General features: G+C 40.8%; 1 protein-coding gene across 1 annotated transcript in view; it reads right to left on the reverse strand.

Annotated features, from left to right (window-relative positions):
- SYBU (syntabulin) overlaps positions 1-15,513 on the reverse strand; it is a 42,039-nt gene extending 26,526 nt beyond the window's left edge. Inside the window, exons 1-3 of the mRNA XM_030971287.1 lie at positions 15,388-15,513; positions 15,022-15,208; positions 1,675-1,872 (exon numbers count right to left, since the gene is read on the reverse strand). Coding sequence (XP_030827147.1) covers positions 1,675-1,872; positions 15,022-15,208; positions 15,388-15,414 — 412 coding nt within the window. The 5' untranslated portion in view covers positions 15,415-15,513. The remainder of the gene's footprint in view (positions 1-1,674; positions 1,873-15,021; positions 15,209-15,387) is intronic.
- Positions 15,514-22,032: the final 6,519 nt, after the last annotated feature.

Here is a 22,032-nt window from a genome sequence, read left to right on the forward strand (position 1 = left end):
ATGTTGTTGTTATTCTCCTCCATATCCCACTTCCCTTCTACTGATCTCTGGTTACTCTTTGTGTGTTTTGCTACATGGTGATGCCTCCTCTTTGCACAATGGCTACATCGTCTTAACTGAGTCACCAGAAATTCATGTGCAAGTAGGTCATGAGAAAGAGACTGGGTCCACCTGAAGCTATGGAATGAGATAGCAATGGAAGAAAATCACATTAACCCCTGTGGCCAATACTGAGGAAAATTAACCACAGCTGTCCTTTGGTGTCTATGTCTGACATGCCCCACTTGTGTCAGCTCTCCCACTATGACATGATTTTGAACAGCTTTTCACAAAAAAATTGTGAGATATTTGGCAGGAGGAACTTAGAAGTACTCTATAAAACAGACCTGGTTGCTGAATATTGCAAAAGGCTAATAACTTCATATTATAAGGCAATTAAAGTGTAAAACTGAAAACAGTGAATTAATTTATTGAAAAAGGTGCGTAACTGTTCTCCATGAGTATAGGACTCTTCATTAGAAAACAACCTTTTGCATGAATTATTCACATTTTGCTAAGTGACATATTCACAAACAAAATGGTTGTGGTAGCCATAGTTGTGGATTTGACTGTTATATACCACATTCACTGCAAATCTTCTAAAAATGTTACCTATTACCCATTATGCACAGCAGTGGGAGACTGGCAACACTCAAGTAACATGGTACTAAGAAATGAGCCAAATAACTTGTAGGGATAGTGGTAAAACAGGTTTAATCAACCATTCCAATGACCAAGCCATTGGATTTTGCAACAGATTTCCCACTGTTTCTGGATTAAACATGGTGCTGGGAAATCTGAGCTGGTTTTTCATGGAAGTATCTAAATTGCTTCCAGAGGTAAAATGACTCTGGAAACAATATAGCCAGGAGGTACCTGAGCTCATAAACCATGTCAGTTCTGCAGCTGGCTATGTACAGGGCCAACTCTGTCTCCATGATTAATTAAACAGCAGCACAAATATCCTGGCCATTGTAATCAAGAGCTGCCTGTACATGAATCAAATGATATAAAATATTTTATATCAACTCACTAAAATTACAGGAACCATTGGCACATCTGAGTATTTGGTCTTGAATTTTGTGACGAGCAGGTGGTGATTTAGGGTCTGAGGTGGCCCATTAGCCCAAAGCACTGGGAGATACATTCTTGATTCAGCCACTGCAGTACAGGTCCAAATCTGCCCTACTCCCACACAAGGCTGCCTGTCAGACATCTTGCATGCCCAGGGCTGTCAGAGCCTGGCAGCACAATGTTTAGGCAGGATCTAACAATAAATTTAAGGACATCACAAGACTTTTTTCTTATTTTAAGAGTCATTTCTCTTTGGGCACTGAAATATGTGTGCAGTTACTATGAAACAGAATAAAATCCATTTCAGCTATTTGATATCACCATCGAGCCTCATAAAAAAAGAGAATATGTCAGTTGATTATATTTCCATGAACAGGACAATAACAATAGTGTTTTCATATCTTTCAGGTGTCTCCACAGAAAGAAGCCACCTATTTTATTTACTATCAGCATTAGTGATATGACAGGTGGCACAACACAGGTGTCTATGTATGTAGATACCTGTAAATATACCAGTCAATTAGAAAGTGTAATTAAGGAAATGAAAGGAATTATACTCACCGGGCTTTACAAGGCTTGTCTTTGTCTCCTTCTTGTATCGACCCAGCTGCGTATTTCCTTCACTCATTGACCCTGGACTGAATTTCTTCCTGGAAAAGTCTCCATCACTACCAGTGCAAAAACTGATTGGACTGTTTCCAGCATCAGAAGGAGTCTTAACTGGAGATACTGACTGGCTACTGGGACAGCCAGTGTCATCTGAAGAGAAAAGTAAAACATCAACATTTCCAACTAGTAAATATGTGAAAATTAGCAGAATAAAAGAAAGAGTGTTTGAACTACAACTCTTTACAGTAAGAGATATGTACAACCTTGGCTCTGAAACCTGGTGAGAAGCTATTTGTTTCACGCATTTTGTGAAGAAATCTTGAATACCTTATGGCAAGCTAAAAGGCAAATACTTCTTGTATTCGGTCTGACAAAATACAAAATCAGGGGCTACATAATGAAAATTTCTATTGAAGACAAATTCCTTTAGCAAGGTTAAGGAATATTGCAGCATGAAGTTACACATGAGACACAAATGTTGTGCAGTGCACACTGGCTGCAGAGCAAGCATGGGCCACATGCCCTCCTTCAAGAAATGTTCCCATATCTGAACAACAAGAAAACAACCTACAGCCCACATGCATGAAGTCAGGAATTTCATGTAACAGGAATTAATAGAGGTTCCTCAAAATTGCCTTTCATTTAAAAGCAATCATGATCATAGAACTCTTCCATTCTTGACAAGTGGCTGTGAGGTACCTGGTTTAGAAGAGAGTGGGTTATACACAGATGGCTTTTGTTTAAAGCTGAATTCCTCTGAGGGCACAGAAGCACTCCAGGGCATCAACAAGCCACCCTGGGAACAGACCCAGGTTCCTGACCTCCAGGGATACAAACACTCCAGCCCTTAACACGTGACTGCCAAGTAAGCAGCCTGACTTTGAATGAAATCCATGTATGAAACTACAACTTCATCTAATCACGTTCCATGTACTCTGGAGTAATTGCAGTTCCCCTAAAAGTCATGGTGGTTTAATTGATACACAACAAAATCAAACATGCTACCCTGACTCTCCTGGGGAAATCTAATTGTTCTTTCCCAGGACAAAATGAAAGCTGCCATCTGAATTATGCCATTGCACTCTTCTCCTGATGCATTATCTTTAGCTATCATGAAACCCAAATAAGTACCTGCAACTAAGCCAAATAATTTGCATGACTGTTTTGCACTTACCTCTTTCACCCTGTTCATAATGTAGGTCAAGAGTCATTTTGTACTGAGCTTTGCACAGGCATATTGATTTAAAAGTCAGTGCATGACTTATGAGACAGAAGGGAGACCCCATATCTAACACCTTTCTGCCTACCTCCCCTCAGCAGGAAAGAACAGCTTTTGCTTTTTTTTAATTATTGCTTCCTCAATACAGTAGAAAAACTTCTTTTGTGTAATCCAGTCTTCCTTCATGCCTGGGCAGTTTTTCTATCCTCACTCATCTGTCCCAAGGTTCTGCTTCTCATTTTAACATGTCCTGCCTTCAGTCCCGAGTCAGGTACCCACACCTGCTGACTGTCCAGAGCAAGCTGCGTGTATTAGGCTGCAGGAGCAGCCAGCATCCTGAGGTGCTGCATTTCAGGCCTCTGCCAAGTGCCAGGCACGATGCTAAGCCAAGGGGCAACCCAGCCTACTGCCAGAAACACCTCCCAGGGCGCAAGGGGCAGTAACAGTGCAAAGCACCTAATCCAGTTTAATCATATTTAGTTCTTTCAAATAATACCAATAAAGCCAAAAGGTGTATCTTTTTGCTGTCTTGTTGCTGCCTTCTGTAACTCAGAATTAGTTCCTAGCAAAATAACAGGAAAGAGAGAACTGCTAATAAGCTGTTCAGCCTGTCCCTACATTCATCCTGACTAATGAAGGATTGCTGCCCACATGACTTTAGCTTACTTTTTATCCTTTCCATTGCCACCAACATCACAATATAACTCAACACAAAGAAGAGAGAAGGTGGCAATTTCCTCTCAGATCAGCACCTGTTTCTCTTTCTCCAACTCCAATTTGGAGTGTCTTCTGCAGGCTGGGTGAATATTACCTGCAGACAGTGGATCAGCACCACTTAGTGAGCTCCTGAATTGCATTTAAGCAGCTGCTTCAGCTGTGTCCAGAGCATCCTCTCTTTAGAGGCACACAAACATTTATAATCAAGTATATTCAGAAATAAGTGTCAGTTTGCACAGTTTGTTTTTAATTATGACCTTTCCACTTAGATGTTTCTGTATGTGGCATTAATTTCCAAACTTTCTGTTAGAACAAAAGCCTCCTCAAAACAAAAAACCAAAACCCAAGCAAAGTCCCCTCCCAAAACCTTCCACCCAAACCCACAAGAAACTATTTACCTCATCTCTCCACCGATACAGTTACAGCAATACCTGCACAGGTTCTGCAGACCTCACATATTTGTTTTATATGGGAGAATTTATGTAGAAGTAACTCCCAAAGCTATAGAGATGCAGCCTGGAAGAACCACAGGAGCTGATAAAACTTTACACAATGAAAGAACTAAACTACAGTGTTAAAAATTGGGGCACTAAAACCCTCAAATGTGCAAAACTAACTACAATTAGGAGAAAGGTAGCTAAAGAATACATACTGAAATAGCACAAAAATTTTTTTTTACCACCCCCCTGTGATATCACACTGGTGACACTGTACCATCAGATTATGCCATATCTACATATCTTTGTTTTACTTTTAAGAACTTCAGCTTTCAGTGCAACAGGGCATTTTAAAAAAGAACTAATGAGCCTGGCACAAAGAAGAATAGCTTTTCTCTACTCATACCCCTTGTAACCTTTAGATACAATAATAGTAATAATAACAACATCAACAACAACCAGGTGAGCACTCCCACTCCCGCTGCAGTAAATGAATTATTTTATTGTATTCCCTCTCCTCTGATAGTTTTTTTATGTAATGTAAAAATAGTAGTTCTACTACTATTATCCAGAAACATGAGCAAAATTATAAATTTTCCAGAACTAGGGCAAGCTGTAGAGAAAGATTTTTCTGTGTCAGCCTTTTGAATAATCAAAATATTTGCTACCACAGAATGGAAGGACTACCTATGAAATACTGGTGCTCACCGTCAAAGCAAGCAAAGCTCTTTTGTACATTGAGGGGATCCACCCAACCCACAGCTCATCCTCCTGGCACAAGGAAAAGTCCTGGTGAAGAGTGAGATGCTCTCCAGCTGCTTAGTGCCAGCCAATTGCCTGCCTACCTTCATCTTTCCTGCTATTGAAACGTTAACAGGCTATTGATTTGTATTTAATACTGTAGGTGAACTCCCCAGAGGAGAGCAGCAGACCTCCCTGCATACCCTGGGGAGCTGATTCCCTCTCCATCTCCAGACAGCCTGACCACCCTCCCTGCTCACTGCTGCAGCAACCCCTCTGCTCCTCCCCTGCAAGCAGAACGTGACTGTGGCACGGTGTGTTCAGTGTTTCCCCCAGACCTGCAGGCTCCTCCTAAACCCTGCTGGAAACTCTGAGGGAAGTAAAGACCTCCACCTACCCAGAAATGGGCCAAGATAAGGAATCTCTCTCAAAAAAGCAGGTAAGGAGTAGATGAGTCCACAATAGAATTCACTTTCTGATGTGATGTGCATATAGTTTCCAGCAAGGTCAGTTAAGGATTCAACCCTGTAACTCAACAGGAGTTTTGCTCCAGAAAGGACTTCAGATCTTACACTCCTCAAGAGCAGAGGCAGATCTTATTTACTTTCTCAGGCACATCAGCACCAGGAAGACAAAAAAAGAAAGAGCTGGTAAATAGACTGTACTTCTGATCTTGCCTGAATTTACTTGCACAAGAGGTAAAATAACATGAATTTATAACACATGATTTCCATTGCTTTCTTTCACAGTGTCTTTTTTCCCACAGGGGCCTCCTAGGAGCATTCTGGGAGTAGACTTTTCTTTTGAACATCAGCTGGATTTCATCACTTGAAATTCTATGTCCAAGCCCTCTCCCAGATCAGACATGCCTGCCAAATTTCAAAGCCAAGCACAGGATAGTGTCTTCTCAAACAAACCATCAGGAAAGTTGCTCAGAGGACTCTGACATTTGCATGCCCTGACTAACCTTTAAACAGTAAAGTCAAAACATAAACAACAGTATTAAAGATAATAATACTCTGAACAATTGACAAAAATACTGTTCTTATAGACTTTTAGGCTGTATGTTAAGATGTGATGATTTTCTCAGCCCAGATATCTTGGAAGGTTCACTAGAATATTCCTTAGAACCTTCTTTAAAAAAATACTGCCTTTCCCAAAAGGTTTCAAGAAGCTTTGAATATACAACCTCCTTATATAACACATGTAAATAATTAATGATGCCCTCACTGAGGAAGCACTGACTTCTTTTTACTTTCACTCCTAGCTGCCAGATCAAGTTAGGCACTCCTGTGACACTGAATGGTCCAGTTCCTGCCTGATCTCTATTTCACTGCCCAACATTTGTCTCCTCCTAAGAGTCCCCTGACCAGTGTTCAGGCTGTATATAGTCTGAATTTCCACCAGGAAATGTGGATTCTGGAATTAACCATGTGGCTCTAACAAAATCTGAATATTCAGTGTACCAAGACAAAAACAATTTTCTGGCTTTTACCTGGTGGTTATGTTTGCATTTATCCCAGGATCTGTTAGTCTGGGTAGCCACAGCTCTGCCAGGAAGGTGCACTGCAAGCTGGCTATTGGCAGTGAAGGAACCACAAAGGGTAATTTTTCAGGGTAATCTCCCAGTCTGCTTGCCTGCCTCATCTTTTTTAACCCTCACTTTTTGAACTGTTTTGGTCTCCTCTTCATGGCTAGTCTTGTAGCACAGGGGTGTTTATGCAATTATGCAAGTTGCTGACAGACACCAAAGGGAATACAGCACCTGCCTTCCACTTGTAAGTTTCTTTCTGTATTAAACAGAGAGAAAGAGGCTCCTCTGGAGGGTGAGGCAAGAAGGACACCCCATTCAGGCTAAGTCATCCCAGTACTCTGAGTCGCTGCCTGCAGGGTCACAGCTCCCTCCAAGGACCAACACAGTCACTGCTCTGACCTGGGCAGCTGAACCAGTGAGTGTAAGGGCTCAGTGCCAGACAGAGAAAACGGCTAATGGGAGAGTCACAGTGTCATTCTGGAACAATTGGGAAACACAGAAAAAGCAGCAGACAAAACATCAGAGTATAAAATTAGTAGTACACATAGAAAGGCAGAGGTAGGAGCATATTCACATTCACACCAGCAGGGCCTCAACAGGCTTAAATCCTACCTCATACCTCTGGAGGCACCCTCACCTTTCCAGCAACCACTGAGGGAGCACAGCCTAAGGTAAGAAGTGGGAATATTCTCCTCAGCTCCTGATTGTACTAAAACCTTTCATTTTTACTGAGGCCATTCCAGTACGTGATTGTACATACTCTGTAAGTTTAATAATTTGCTAGTAGCAAGTTGTTGCTTACAAAATCAGACAGACTTTAGAAAAATATATTTATTAGCTTCACTAAAGGTAGAGTCCTAGAAACACTATTAGTTTTGGTCCTTCTGATCAATTTAAAAGTAATTTCTTAGCTATTTTGAAGATCTGTTTGGCTTGGTATTTAAGAAGATGTCTCAGAATATTACATACTTGTGAGGCAAGTCTCTTACCAAAAGTCAAACATGGTAAAGCAGAGCTGAAGCACAAGGACAACTACAGCAGTGTCAGGAAAAGACAGGAGGCCTACTTATGCGAAATCCTGCCATGCAAATAATTTCCACATTTAATCTCGGTGTCTCTGCAGGCAAAACTTGAATTAACTATGCTCCATTTTGCTTGTGAACAAAGGCTGGCTAGCAGCTCCACCACTCCCTGAGGTCACCTACAGAGGCTGTGCAAACTCCTGTCCTTGAAGGGTTTCTAGACTCCAACAGACAAATACATGACTGCTGGGATGTGCTGGGAACAGTCTGGCTTCAAAAAAGAGGCTGGATGAAATGATCTCTACAGGTCCCTACAACCTACATGCTTTTCTTTTTGTCAGATATTCCTCATCTGGAAAACACCCTGCTATTCACAGTCCATCTTTCAAGCGAGAACTTTTGACTGTAATGTTCTAGTCATAAAATCTAACCCAGTAAAATCACGACTAAACATCTTCAAGTGGTTGCTGAGGATCATCAATGTACAGGCAACTTTTACACCTGTTGCTCACCAGCCCCTTTGAGCTGGCTTCTGTCACACCCACAGGCTGCCCACTAACTGCTGAAAATTCAGCATGAGAGCTGCTTACTGAATTTGGAAAGAGGCCCTCTCTGCTCAGTCACAGCATGGCAGGAATGCTGACAGGCTGAGATTGGAAGTATAAAAGAGGAGAGAGGAAGGTGAAAAAAGATGGACCGATCTGCTCCTAAACTTGGGCATCTTTTGCAATGCAGGATTTCACATAAACATGTCTTTAAAGCAATCTGCTCTTGATGTCTGATTGTGCAATTGCTAAGTCATACTGAAGTAGCTAATTTTAATTTATTTTGGCAGCAAATCTACTAATGCTCCTTCTACTTGAACATTTCACTAACAAACAGGACTGACATGAGCTGTCTCAAAACATATGAAAAGAAAGAGGACTATATAATGGTGGTTTACTGGCTTTGTCATTACATTTATATCCCTCCTAATGGTGTATTACAGAAGAGAAGCATAAGGGCTTACTAGTAAAAATATCAATAAAAATAGTACTGTTACTAGGAGACCTGTGGTCAGGAACAGCACAGCTCCCTGAGTTTCATTATCACATCACAGAAAACATCTGGACAAGGGGTTTAACATGATAAAGGACTGAAAAATCTACTTGAAAACTTTATAGAAATTTTTACACTAAATGTAAGGACAGGGAAGAATCTAAAAAAAAAAAAGACAAAGAAGAGTCTTTTCTATTTGGTATGGGTTTAAGCAATTTAGTAGACCTCATTAATCTTTCTGAGGACAACAGCTGGAAGTGGAACCACTGCTGCTACCTCTGGTGGGAAAGCATTGACTAAATCCAGTGTAAGAAATACTATGCATTTAATATTAACATTAAGTGAAATATATATGTATATATAGATGGGTTTCTGTGGGGTCTTGTGTAGTTTATTCCATTATGCAGCAAAGAAAGAAACTAGAAATATTCTTTCCAGTTTTGAAGGCACCATTTTGGGAAATAAAAATTTTCAATAGACCACAAAGAATTTTGTACCTATTCCTCAAATGGTGCAACATGTTATACTCATTTGGTCTCATATAGCTCTGCCTCCATGGCCAACAGCATATAACTGTGACCCTCACAGCTTCAACATCACCTCATAAGGCTGCTTTGCTTACTTTCTTATGGAAGGAAATAATATATATTCAATCCATTGTTGTTTTATGCATATTTTTCTTTTCTCTTTTAACTATCCTCAAGCCCAGAGTGGCACTGAGTAGCACCATAGAATCTAGTCACATACATTTCAAAACACTGTTTGAAAATTTCATGGGTATATACTAATCCTATAAATGTAGGGCTAAAACATGTAATGTTGATTTTCTCTTAAAACATCAAGATTCTCTTTAACAAAAAGTAAATTGAAGACTTCTGATTCGAGTTTCATTCCTGCTACAAGTTGTGATTTTCTCCAGAGTGCATGACAATATTCAACTTAACAGAAAGTTGCATGAAAAACACCGTAAAAAAAAAGTATTGGATTATGCATTTGTGTGAAGAAAATACCAGACAGTGTTTAGAATTCAGCCCACAGTACACAACGAGCTACAACTAAAAGGGCAGTAGAAAGGCTTAGGTGTAGTAGAAAGGGTGACTGCTCTCAGGACACCATGCAAAATGTTCCAGGGAGAACGGGAACTGTCCTACTGACCCCAGGAGGCTCTGGGTTGGGTTTTAAAGGTTCACAGTACTGACAGACACATAAAAAGGTGATAAAAAACATCCAAAAGGTCAAATATTTTGGCTTCCAGATGTTGTTGTGTGGCAAAAAAGAACAAAAGGATTGTTACTTAGTCAGGGGGAATAAATACTGAAGTTGAAAGGGAAGCAGGGAAAGGCCAAAAACTGGGGAACAAGCAGACTTGCTCTTTAATACCTAGGCACTGTTCTTATTTCCAGGTTTGGAACAGATCTGTGCCACAGAGACAGAACTAGTGGCTCATAATATGAACCAATAATAAATTATTGCATGTAAGCCAGTCCAGCAGGAAATTCTCTAGGGAAGCAGCAGTGAGAAAAGGAAGCATGTCACCAGTGCCACTCTCATGAAAAAAGGCCACATGTGTATTTTTGAAAACAGATTTTGTTTCAATGTTTTTGTAAATTAATATCACAGTCATCACTGAACTGCCTTACAAAGTGCTGCAAATGAAAGTGCTAGAAAAGTCCTCCAGAAAGTCTGAAACAAAGGCAAAATGACTGTGGGAAAGCATAGCATAAAGGACTGCAGGAAAGAGAATCTAACTTTCAGTATCACATACTTGAGAACTTTTAAGCATGTTTCTTTGAATCAGTAGCTTAGAGAAAAAAATCAAACACATAAACCAATAAGGAACTATTTAAAAAAATTTCTTATAAAAAGAAACAAGAAGAATGAGAGCTCACTGTTTCCATAGTAATACATATATACAACATATATACAAACAAATACATATATACATATATGTATTTGTTTGTATATATATATATGAAAACAAATAATAGGAGCAATTACTTTCAGTAATTTAAACCAACTGTCTGGCCTCAACCTGTTGACTTGTTAAAATACTAAAAAATTTATTTTCTGTATCTATTTCTATTCAGGAATATATATTGCAGTACACATACTTATTTTGTGTAGTCTCCAAGGCTAGCTGCTTTATAATGCAATGTGCTTCAATGCTCTTAACAGAGAAATAATTTACTGGAGTGCAAGAAGGTACAGCTTTTTTCTTCAGTAAGGGTTGTACAACCTTTTCTTCTTGTCTGTGGCAAGCAAAATGGGTTGTGCATTCACATGGACTTAATAAGCGTGCCAAAAGCCTACATGCTTTTTTGGACACACACTGTGAACTCAGCCCCAGCATCCACCAATAGCTGGGCCAACTGGCAAATAATCTCTGAGATCAAGGGCACAGGAGCAGGTGAGCAAGGAATGGCAACATTGAGACTCCTACTGCAGCACCCACACCCCAGGCTTACAGTGCAGCCATGGTACATGTGTACTTTTATTGTGCCATATGCAAAGGACAAGAGTTAAATAAAATCTCTACCCCAGAAAAGAGCATGTTATGAAACAGGGATTGAATTTGAATAAGTGTTGAACCAGATCTTGAAATTTTAAAGAAAAAGCAAGAACAAAGCTTCAACTCCTATTTTTGAAGACTGCGTTGGAGTGAGTCACAGTCACTGATGCACAGAGATGCTGGTTTTCAATAGCTCATAGCACTATTCAGTCTAATTAAAAAGGTGATTTACAGGTAAGCCCAAGAAAAGAGGAACTGTTTGCTACAGCTATAAACCAAGTCCTCTGGCTCGAAAATTCTTTTACTGAACTAATTATTAAATATACAAGAGCTTCCTGCAAAGCTACATCTTGGTTACCAAAGCTTCACTGCATTTCCTGATGAAATTCTGGCAGTTGGCATCCTAGAAAAGGCTGAAAAAGGATTTGGGCAGTGCTGTAAAGGTACCATGTAACAAGTCATCTTTATACAGAGAAATTTAAAAGCTGAGTTATTCAAAAACCAAAAGTAGAAAAGGAAGTATATCCCAGACTAAATTCCTTTTTAAAAGAAAAGCTGAATACATTTACTGAGCTTAGCACAGGCTGACTTCAAATCAAGGACTCCAAAACCAAGGGCAGTGCTCCAACCAAAGTCTCATATTTCTTACAAAGCAACTGATAAGGTAAGTGCACGCAGCAACCTGAAAGCCTAGTGCAACCCAGGAGAGGAACATGCTTGACACAGGCAAATGCTCCGTAGCAGGTGAGCCACACGAAGCTGCTGGGAAAGTGTTCTTCCATCCTTTGACACTGTATGAGTTCTGTGGCTAACATCTGAGCCAAAGAAGAGAAGTGCTCCCATATCAAATGACAGCCAGAACCCCAGATGCTCTAAGGTTTTAAGAAAGGGTTGTGCATGGTGAACTCAGACACAAAAGCTCAGCTTGCCTACACAACATCCAGACAGCATCCACATTCACTTGGCAGAAACAAAGAATATTAAAAACACATATAAAAGCATATTAAAATTTTGTCAGGAATATTCCAGATATGACTAACACTCTCACTGTGTTTCATATGGACTTACAAAGCAAAACTGACATAAAGTCAACTGCAAATAATTGACCAACATGATCAAGTGAAGCTCTGATTCACTCAAGACAAAGAGGGAGCTGATCATGCAAATTTAAACCAATCACAGCCAGAACTAACAACTTCTTCAAAAGAAACTAAGCATTACAAAAGCTGTCTCTTTTCTGTTGCCAAGAGATATTTTTTGCTGTTACCATCATGCCGGCCGCACTGCCATGATTCCCAAAACCAACATTATTAATACCTACAAGATTTGCCCTCACTTAAAATGAAGGAACTCCAAGCCTTCACTTAGGCACTGAGACCAGTGTAAGCACACAATGAAAATGGACAAGATCAGAAGCTCTAGGGAATGAAGGAAAAAATATACATATATAATGGATGAGGGGAAAAGAGTAATTTCTATTGGGCTAAAAAGAAATCTACGGATCATTACTTGGTGTCAATAATAATGGAGGAAAGGTAGAGAACAATCTGACAAGAGAAGGGTAAAGAGGAAATTAATCATTCCAGGGATCAATTCATACTAGCTTCTGCTTATCAAAAACATTTTGGGGCTTAATGCTCAAAAGAAATTACAAAAGAGACATGTATCCAAATGCTCACAAACTTTCTCATACTGCTACATTAATGTTCCCATATGCTCCCATCTTCCAAATGTACTACTAGCTAATTTTAAATAACCTTTTTTGCACATGCTACTTCTAAATTAAAAAGCACCAGGAGGGGCAGGTTAGGGCTGTGGCCCCTCCACTCATCTGTTCACCATCCCCTCCCCAGAAACAGGAATTACCAGCCACCTACTGTCCCTGGGGGATTTTACTCTAAATCAGACAAATGCTGATAAAGAAGGATTATAAGTGGAAGACAGGAAAGAGATGTCAGAGAATGAGGAAATCAAGTCAGTGACTGTTGCCATACCTGCATCCCAGTGAAAGATCCATCAAACCTAGCAACAACTGAACCAGGGTCTAGGATGGAGGACACTGCCTTGGCTGATCCATGGCTGTGTAAGGTCTGAAGACTCAGAGCAGCAAACTACATAGAATGTACCTGTATGGGTGCTGCAGGCAGATTTAGGAACACAAAGTGCTTATGTGGAGAAAAAAAATCAAACTAAATCATTGAAGCATGCATGAAATAATAAAATATGAATAAAATAAATAAAAGAGATGGGCGGTTGTGCTTAAGATGCTGGTTAAGAGACCAGCATTGCACGCTGCAATACCTCTGTGAAAGGTGCCTTAAAACTGTCAAGCCATGAGATCAGACACACCCAGAATAAAAAAAAAATGTGCTGCTGGGACTCAAGACAGCCTATAGAGTGCAGTGGGACAGCAAGGGTATATGACAGTGACAGCTACATGTTGAGTAGTCGGAAGAGCAGGGTACAAATGCAAAAGATGAAAAAAATGTCAGCGATCAAGATGAAAGGCTTGTCAACTCAGAACGAAAAAATTTAGGATGAAAAGCAGCCATTTGGGAGAGATCATAAAAATAACGTTTTTCTAGAAAGCTTTGAAAGATTTTATTTCATTGGAACACGCAAACTGAAGCAGGTAAGGTGGAGGGATTAAAAAGGCATGGGAAAAAGACTCCAGCATTCTTCCAATCCTATGATGTTTGTTTAACGCTCTGCATTGTTCATTAAACAATAACCAAACAGATCATTCCACTGAGCCTGAATTGCAAAATCTGGCAGAGCTAGACTCAAACATGGATATTGTGTTTCTCATCTAAGAAAACTTGTACATTTTGTTCAATACACTGCTTTTCATGAAAGGAGTTAAAAAAGTAATAACAGTAATCTAATCCACTGTAGAGAAAACCAAGATAAATAAGAGCGTTCCTGTCTATTCCCAGGAACACCTCTGGTAATTGAAAATACTTTATGAACCAAAAAAAAAGGAAGCTTGAGAAGTTGCTCTGATACTAACTACTGCAAAAAGACTTCTTATAATTCAGATTTTTAAATAGAAAATCACGGAATCATAGAAGCAATTAGGTTGTAAAGACCTCTAAAGTCATTGAGTCCAACCACTAACCTAGCACTTCCAATTCCACCGCTGAAATTGTTACAATTTCCAAAAAACTGACTATTGAAAACAAATTTCTCCACACCAAAAATACCTTTTGAATTACCACAGGCATATAGAGTCCAAGGTGTTCATGATGTGACCCTCAGTTTTTTTATTTGTGTACATTAATGTCATTTACAGTGAAGAGTTTCACTGAATTAAAAAATTACCACTAGTAGGCATCTGAGTCTTTCACGGCCAGTTGAGGCATTTAAATTGTGCTAAACTCTACACAGGGCAAATATTCAACGTAAAAAAATCTGGTTTTGAGTTGCCCCTCATGTGATATTTTGAAGAGCAAATTACATTTTTTGGTCTACAGTTGGAGAGTAATAATTTCTGATCAACCACGCATCCATTGCCCTCTCTGTAGAGAAGCCATCATGCCCAGCTCATGTCTGGCGACACACTCATCACTAGACGCCTGGATTCTGAAATAAACAAAAGTTATTTCAATATGACAGTGAAGATTTCACCTACATATTCTGTTCCAATTCATGGAGATCATTGTCAAAAACCCAAAAGGAATTGCAGTCTGATAGCAACTCCCCTGTTTTACCGACTTTTGATTTAAGAGCTTTTCAAAATGCCTTAATACCACACTGCAGTCGTTAAGGCAAATACTTCTCTTTAAAGCAACGCTTCTGCCGCAATAAAACCGCCAACTTCTTTAGCAGTGGATAGCAGAACTCGGAATGGAAACATCTGGTGTTGCTTATAGACACATATTAAAAAAACAGATACTAGATTTCCCTGGAAAAATCAATGGTTGCCCTTTTTCATCGGTAAAACGGGTTGCTCATGCGGGCTCGATGGGAGCCCGACGCACAGATGCTGCGGCTGGGATGACAGCGGAGCCTCAGGGGTGGCCGTGTGGGGCAGACCGTGTTCCCCAGAGACCCCGAGGCTGCGGGGGATCTCTCTGCGGTACCTGAGCAGAAGCTGTTGCTGCTGATAGTCCTGCCGGAGCCCGCGGAGGAACTGGGCGGGTTGAACTCCCGGCTTTCCTCTTCCGAAAAGGGCGATTCGGAAGCGGGAGATACCTTCTGCTGCGGCCGAAGGACCAAGCGGGGGATGCGGCTGCGGGACACCTCCTTTTCCAGCTGCGTCCTCTGCTCCTGCTCGGGAAGGGACACCCCGTCAGGAACCTCTCGGATGTGCCCTCCTCTTTCCATCATCGAGGCAGGGGCAGGCAAATCCCGGCCCCTCCGCCCCCCCCAGGGCGGGGGCAGGACGCGATTTGCCTGCCCCTGCTTCTCCTCGCTCCCCGCCGCGCCGTCCGTCCCCGTCTCCTCACCTTGCTGCTCTCCCGCAGAGGCCCCATCGCTCCTCAATCACGGCGCAGCCGGGAACAGGCACCTGGCATGGGCGAGAGGGATGCGCTGAGCCGGGCTGCGCTGTCGCTGCCGCTGCGGCGCTGGGGGTGGCGTTGCCCGGCCCGGCCCCGCCGCCGCTCCCCGCCCCGACACGTGGTGCCGCCGCAGCGCCCGCGCCGCGCCCGCCCCCGGGGCGCCGGCAGGTGCGGGGCTGGGGCGCGGCCCTCGGCCCGGGCCGCCGCAGCCCCCGCCGTCCGACCGGGCTTGCCGGGCCCTGGCCGCGAAAGGCGAGAGGAACGCGGGCACAGGAGACAGGGGCAGAGGGCAGATGATGCCGGTACAGATACGATGGATGTATGGGCGCACACTTAGCAAAATGCACCGTCAGACTTCTCTGCTTCTTAGTCATAGAATCATAGACAGTTAAGTGTTTGGGAGGGACCCTAAGAATTACCTAGTCCTATCCTCCCCGGCCACGGGCAGGGACACTTCCCACTAGACCAGGTTGCTTAAGCTCTTATCCAAGCTGGTTTTGAAGACTGACACTGTCAGGGCATCCACAATTTCCTTGAGCAACCTGTCCCGGTGTCTCACCACCCTCACAGTAAAGAATTTCTTCCTAAAGTAAAGAATTTCTTCATATTATTTTAAAACTTGATTCTGACATAAAAATGTACTTGATTCTCAGGTGATACATTGCAATATTGTAGCATTTTTGTAGCATTTTCTCTCTTACCATTCATTGTGGTAATTGTTGTTGACCCTCCTATTGATTAATGCGCATTTGGTAACCTTGTTAATCTGCTCTCTAGAGAGGATCTATTTAAAAAACAAGCATTAGCGGGACTACATTCTGGGCTATAAGTATATGGACACAACAGGTGAAAAGGACTGCTTTTCTACAAGGATGATGAAATTCTCAATATGAAACTCATTTGAGGTTCCACATATATATCTGCTTATGGGACCTAATGAGCTTGCAGAAGTTGTGCTTTCAGAAATCATCTTTTTGGGCAAAGATTCCCTTTACATTTATGTTTCCTGCTGTTCTAGTTAATTTTCCCATGACACCTATGAAGGGGCCCAGTTTTTCATTGGAACTTCTGTTTGCTATTAGACCGTAAATATTAAATACTGTCTCAAAAATAATTAAGAGCAAATGTGCCTTTAATGTATAGTGCAGAGAGCATAGCATCAGTAACAGGAAAGCTGATGCATTCATCTAGACCTCGAAGAGGAAAGAGGACACTGGTAAGTACTGACGCACTGATTGTTGTATATCCAAAGAGTCATAATTACTAATTTATTAACCTGGCATCAGAATTAGATCCATTACTTATGTAGAGCTCCAAGCTATGCTTTGCCAAAAAGATGATACCATTCTTCCCTGGCAGTGACAAGACATCTATAATTCAGAGACGTGAGGTAGTTACAGCTGAAAAAAAAAGCCTAAAATTCCTGTAATAAAAATTCTATGCTTAGAAGATACCTTCTAAGCACTGGCACCTACCTTCCTGCCACAAAAGATCAGGAAGAATTCTGGACCTTTCCCTACTGCTCCAAGACTGTTTCCATGGAAAATTGCAAATCACTAATTTTAATCACACAAATTTGCTCTTCCTTTCAGTAGAGATCAGGGCACCTGAGACCATGGGCTTCTCCTGAGATCATGGGCACCCGTGGCATGTGTGGGGTGGAAATTTCCCACATACATTTGCAAAGCTGCTGTACCAGTTGTAAGAGTGAGAAGAAGCTGTGCAGCAGCACTGCCATTGCCATAGTAACTCAGCTCCAGAGCTGCTGCTGCTGATCCAATTCTCGGAGCCTGTTTTATCTTTTTCATTTCAAGCTCAAATTTTTGCCTTGCTAAGAAACAAGATATAAGAAGTGAAGTCTTCAGGCTGCCTTAGGATTCATAATGGGATGTGATTCCTTTTGATTTCTCTCCTCTTGGCATAGAGATTTATAGCCTTATCATAAATCATAAAACAATTATTAACCTTCAAGCAAACATTTTTTCCCCTTACAGTCATGTATATCTTATAAATATTGAGGAATTAAGTCATTTTTCAGTACTTGATGAATTAATTAACTTTTAAGTCACTTATTAAAATATTTTTACCTCGCACTAGTTAATCATCAATATTGGGAGAAACACATATTTGATATGAACATGTGATATCACTCTTACTCCTCTCATGTCTTTTACAAACTGCCAAGATCTCTGCATGACCTATAAAACTAATTTCATAACCAGTGTGTAACTGAAGAAATCTGTGTTTGCTGGAAAGAAGAAATGTTATGCATTCATAAGGGCCTCAGAAAACCTACAGAACACAGTGTCTTCTTAGACTTTCCTTGCTTTACTCCCTCCTGAAAAAAACCAGCTCTCCTGGAAGCTGCAGAGGGCTGCAGATTCAGCAGAAGCTCCTGGACTCCAGGAGCTGCCAGGGGAAGCTGGGCGCTGCACCAGGCCCTGGGGTTAGACCTTATGCGTTCCTGAGTGGGAACAAGGTACATGAAGCAGTTTTTATTCCAGGCTTTTCTACCAAGTTCTTCATTCTGGTAGAGTGCTCTTCCAGAGGTAAGTTGTGAGGGAGAAAAGATGTGGTGAAATACAGAGGATCACAGATTATGTTTTGCTGCTGCCCCTGAATTTTCTCAGTGGGAGGGGGAATGGGATTCTAATTCAACAGAGTTTTTCTGGCCAGCAGTTAGCTGTGTCCATTAGCACAGTCACAAGGAACTCATAGCATTGGCACTTCCACTTCTGAACTGCTGAGAAAAAAGCTTCACCTGATGTATTTGCAAAGCTTTCTGTGAAATTTGTTTTTCTAAGTTTATTTGTTCCATCTGATGGCATATTGTTTTGTGACATCCACAAATGCTGTTTGCTTTCCTGCAGTGTAGTAGTTTTGCTCATGAGCTGCCAGAACAACAGCAGGAAAGCAGTACGGTAAAAGTCTCAATATATTAATTAAGATCCCAAATGCCTGAGTTTGGAATTGGGCACTTCAGAAGAATAGGCAGAAACCATAAGATACTCAGGAGAGAATTGCCTAGAGCTCAGCAGTATGTACAAGAGTACTTTTGCACCATTCCACACAAGTGGTTTATTCATGCTGCCAGCAGAGACCAAGTCTCAACTGCAGCCTTCTCTGTGGTGTAGTCTTTAATGTTTCTTTCTGTTGCCATGAATTTTCTTTTTCTGTGTAGTAGCTCAGCTTCAGCAAGAAGGCTTCAACTCCTCACTTTTCTTTTGTCCAATCCTTCAGAATGGAAGCAAGCAGGACTTGTAGGAAGTCAGAGACAACAGTCATCCCAGGTGGCAAAAGGAGTGGAACTTTTTTGGTTTTGTTTTTGTTAAAAGGCTGAACAAGCATTCCTGTGTGATGTGAATCCTTACTCAACAGTCACCTCATACACCTTTGCTATTTTTATATTGTCACCATTTGGTAGTTTCATATACTTGAAAAATTTGACTTTGGGGAGAAGTGAATGCTTCCACACTTGGATTATCATGCAAACAATGCTAGTCCAAAACCAGGCTGGCTCATTGCTCAGATCAGGACTCTTTCAAATTTTTGCAATACTGTAAGTACTTGTGGACATTTGGGATGGAAACCCAAGATCCATTTTGTGATCTTATGTTCATTAGGGTTAGATGTCTTTCTTGCACAGTTATTTTGAATTGGTGAATTTTGGTGCCTAAATCTCTCTAGATTCAATTTCATGGGTCTGAGTTTTTCTTTTTCTTTTGGCACTGGGCTTTCTCAGGTTGACAAAGTGCAGGCAATACCTGTACTGGCCATAGGCCATGTTTTGGTTTTGAATTACATCACCCTCTGAGGTCAGTGATGAATGAGGCAGAGGGCAGAGCTGGGCCCTGTAATCCCAAGACTATATGATTTCATTAATGCAGGCACATAGCTGATAATGCTTCTGCTGGTGACTTAGAAAGCATCTGTACTTTGCCAGCTGAGACAAGTTTGCTTATCAAATGTGTCGATCCTGTTGTTCTATTCAGATGGGCTGTATAATATCAGCAGATCTCACTCCAATGCTTCACAAATGCTAGAAAGAAAAACAGCTGGAGCTAACCATTTTCATAGCAATAGTTTGCATTGGAGGTCAGCAGAGAATTACCTGGAAAAATTCTTTCATCTTCTTTCAGAAATACTAGAAAATGAGAGAAAGATGAGAAGACTATGAATATCATTATAAGACAGAGAAAACAGAGAAGGGGAAGGATTGCTTCGCGTTGGTCTTGGGCAAAATAATGGAATAATTAATTTGGGACTCTGACAACACAAAACATGGGCTAAAAATATTAAATTATTAAATATTAAAGATTAACAGGTATCAGGACATCTTTATAGGAAACTTATCTTATAAGAAAGGCTCATTGGAGTGAATAGTGACATTTTAAAACTTACAGCCAAATTCAAAGAAAAAACATCTGGGAAAAATAATAAAGCTCTGCCAACAGGAGGGGAAACTGTTTTGGAAAGCAAATTTGGGAAAATTACTTTGAATCCCTAGTAACCAATATCTCAATATGAGTTCTTAGACTTAGACTGTGGTTAAGAGAACTAATGCAGAAGAAGTGGAATATTTAGCTGAATAGGGGAGGGATCTTGCCTGTGTACACAGTGTAAGATGTCTGCTGGAACAGTGTGTTCAGTGCTATTGGGAAAGAGTTCAAGGGAAATACTACTTACTGCAAGACATTTATTTAATCTGACTTCTGATAAGAGTTGTGTGATCTTTTTGTACTTGGTGGATCTCTGTCAGTTCTGCTCAGTGAAATGCAAGCCAGAAGGCAACCTAAAGTGCTGTGCACTCTCAGATGTTTGTGAAGCAGCCTATATATGTAGAAAGGACTTGGACTGACTTGTATGACTTCAGGCATCTGAAGTTACTGTGTGAAATTATGAGCTATAGAGAGGCAGAGGCATGGCAAGCAGGCACATCTGTGCCTGTGCCCACACTGGAGATGGAGGTTCAAGAAAGGATCTGTGGCCAGCAACTGCCTGGATTTAAGCTTCTCTTCCCAGGGCTCCCAGAGCTCTGCCAAAACTCATGACTCAGTTCTGCATCCAAACAGTTTGGTAAATATGGGAAATTTGGGTTAAAGTGCAGATTTAATCTGCTTTTGAAATAGTGTAAACCCATTTAAAAAATCTATCGAGAAATTATTTCGATTACTTATTGTAACAGGCACTCCCACCAAAGTCTGTTAGTTTGTAGATGTGCGGTCTAAATGACACAGAAATATTCTTTTTTAGACTTCAGCTGTGCCTGAGCTGTAACAGAACAAAATCTGGTATTGCTCTATAGGTCCAATTTTTTCTAATTCATAAAATACTTGTATATAGCAGGACAACCTGATATTATTTTGATAATCTCTGAGAAGATTACTGCATGGTCCAGTGTAAAAGATTAGGAGTAGCCCTGTTATGATTCCTAAAATCCAGCCATCTAAGCTCAATAATGGTATCCTACTGCAACATATGGCTTTTTTATGTAATGTAAATTCTATACAGATTTGCAATAGAGCTTGGGATGCAGCTGTAGTGAGGTCCTGAAAAAGATGATGGTGTGCAGCTATTTCTGGTAGATGAGTCCTGGTGTAATCTTCAACCTTAAATTGGTTTAGATATTGCTGAAACCTGAATACTCAGAGGAAACAGATTGGTTAGAGACAGACACACACAATAGCTTTTACCTCATTTTGAAAGCTTTTCTGCTTGGGGACAAGTGCTCACTTTTATCTTGGCTCAGTGGTATCAGCCAAGCATTATTTAAGCTAGAGGATACAGACATGGTGGATCTGAGACACATTTTGTATATTAAGTCAGAATAAGTGAGGAAGTAAGTAGTGGTGGTATTCAGCAGTTAATTATTTCTGAGTGCTGCATCTCTTAGGGTTATCAAGGAAATTATTTTAGTATCTTGTTTTATTTTCCTCAGAACCTTATATATGAAATTATGAGATATAGAGAGGCTTACAGTATATAGCACTTACATCATAGATGGAGAGAAAAAGCATTTGATTGGGAATCTGAAGTCCAGCTTGGATATTTTCAGTTCTATCTGGAAACAAGTGTCATTTGTGAAAGGATTTTTATGACCCTAAAACAGGTGTCTGAGAAGTGTCTTGCAGACCTAACTGGATTTCTATGTTCTGATGAGTAAAAATTTTATTTCTGATCTACTTTTATTCTGTTCTTAATATGCAGGTAGAGAAGAGTCTGATTTTGAATCCTCTTCACTGTGGGAAAGGCAAAGGATGCAGTGAAATGTGTATATCAGAAGGTTTCCAAGGAATTGAAGCACATTCTTTCAGAGCTCTTAAGGTGAGCTCAAAATTAGTCGAAGACATTTAATATGTTTAAAAGTATGAACTCTCACTGATCTGGTGTCAAACATAGTTCTTAAGAGCTCTCTCCTTTGAATCAAAGTAACACCTTGCCAATTACCACATGCTTCTGCCAAAATGTAATGACTGGAACCAGTACGAATTTCATCACTTTATAAAAACACTCACCCAGGAATGAAAGGCAAAATGAGATACCATGGTGGTGTAGAAGGAGATGGCATCTAGAATGTCCCCACAGGCTCCT

This window comes from Camarhynchus parvulus, chromosome 2, assembly GCF_901933205.1.
Source record: "Camarhynchus parvulus chromosome 2, STF_HiC, whole genome shotgun sequence".
Lineage (NCBI taxonomy): Eukaryota > Metazoa > Chordata > Aves > Passeriformes > Thraupidae > Camarhynchus > Camarhynchus parvulus.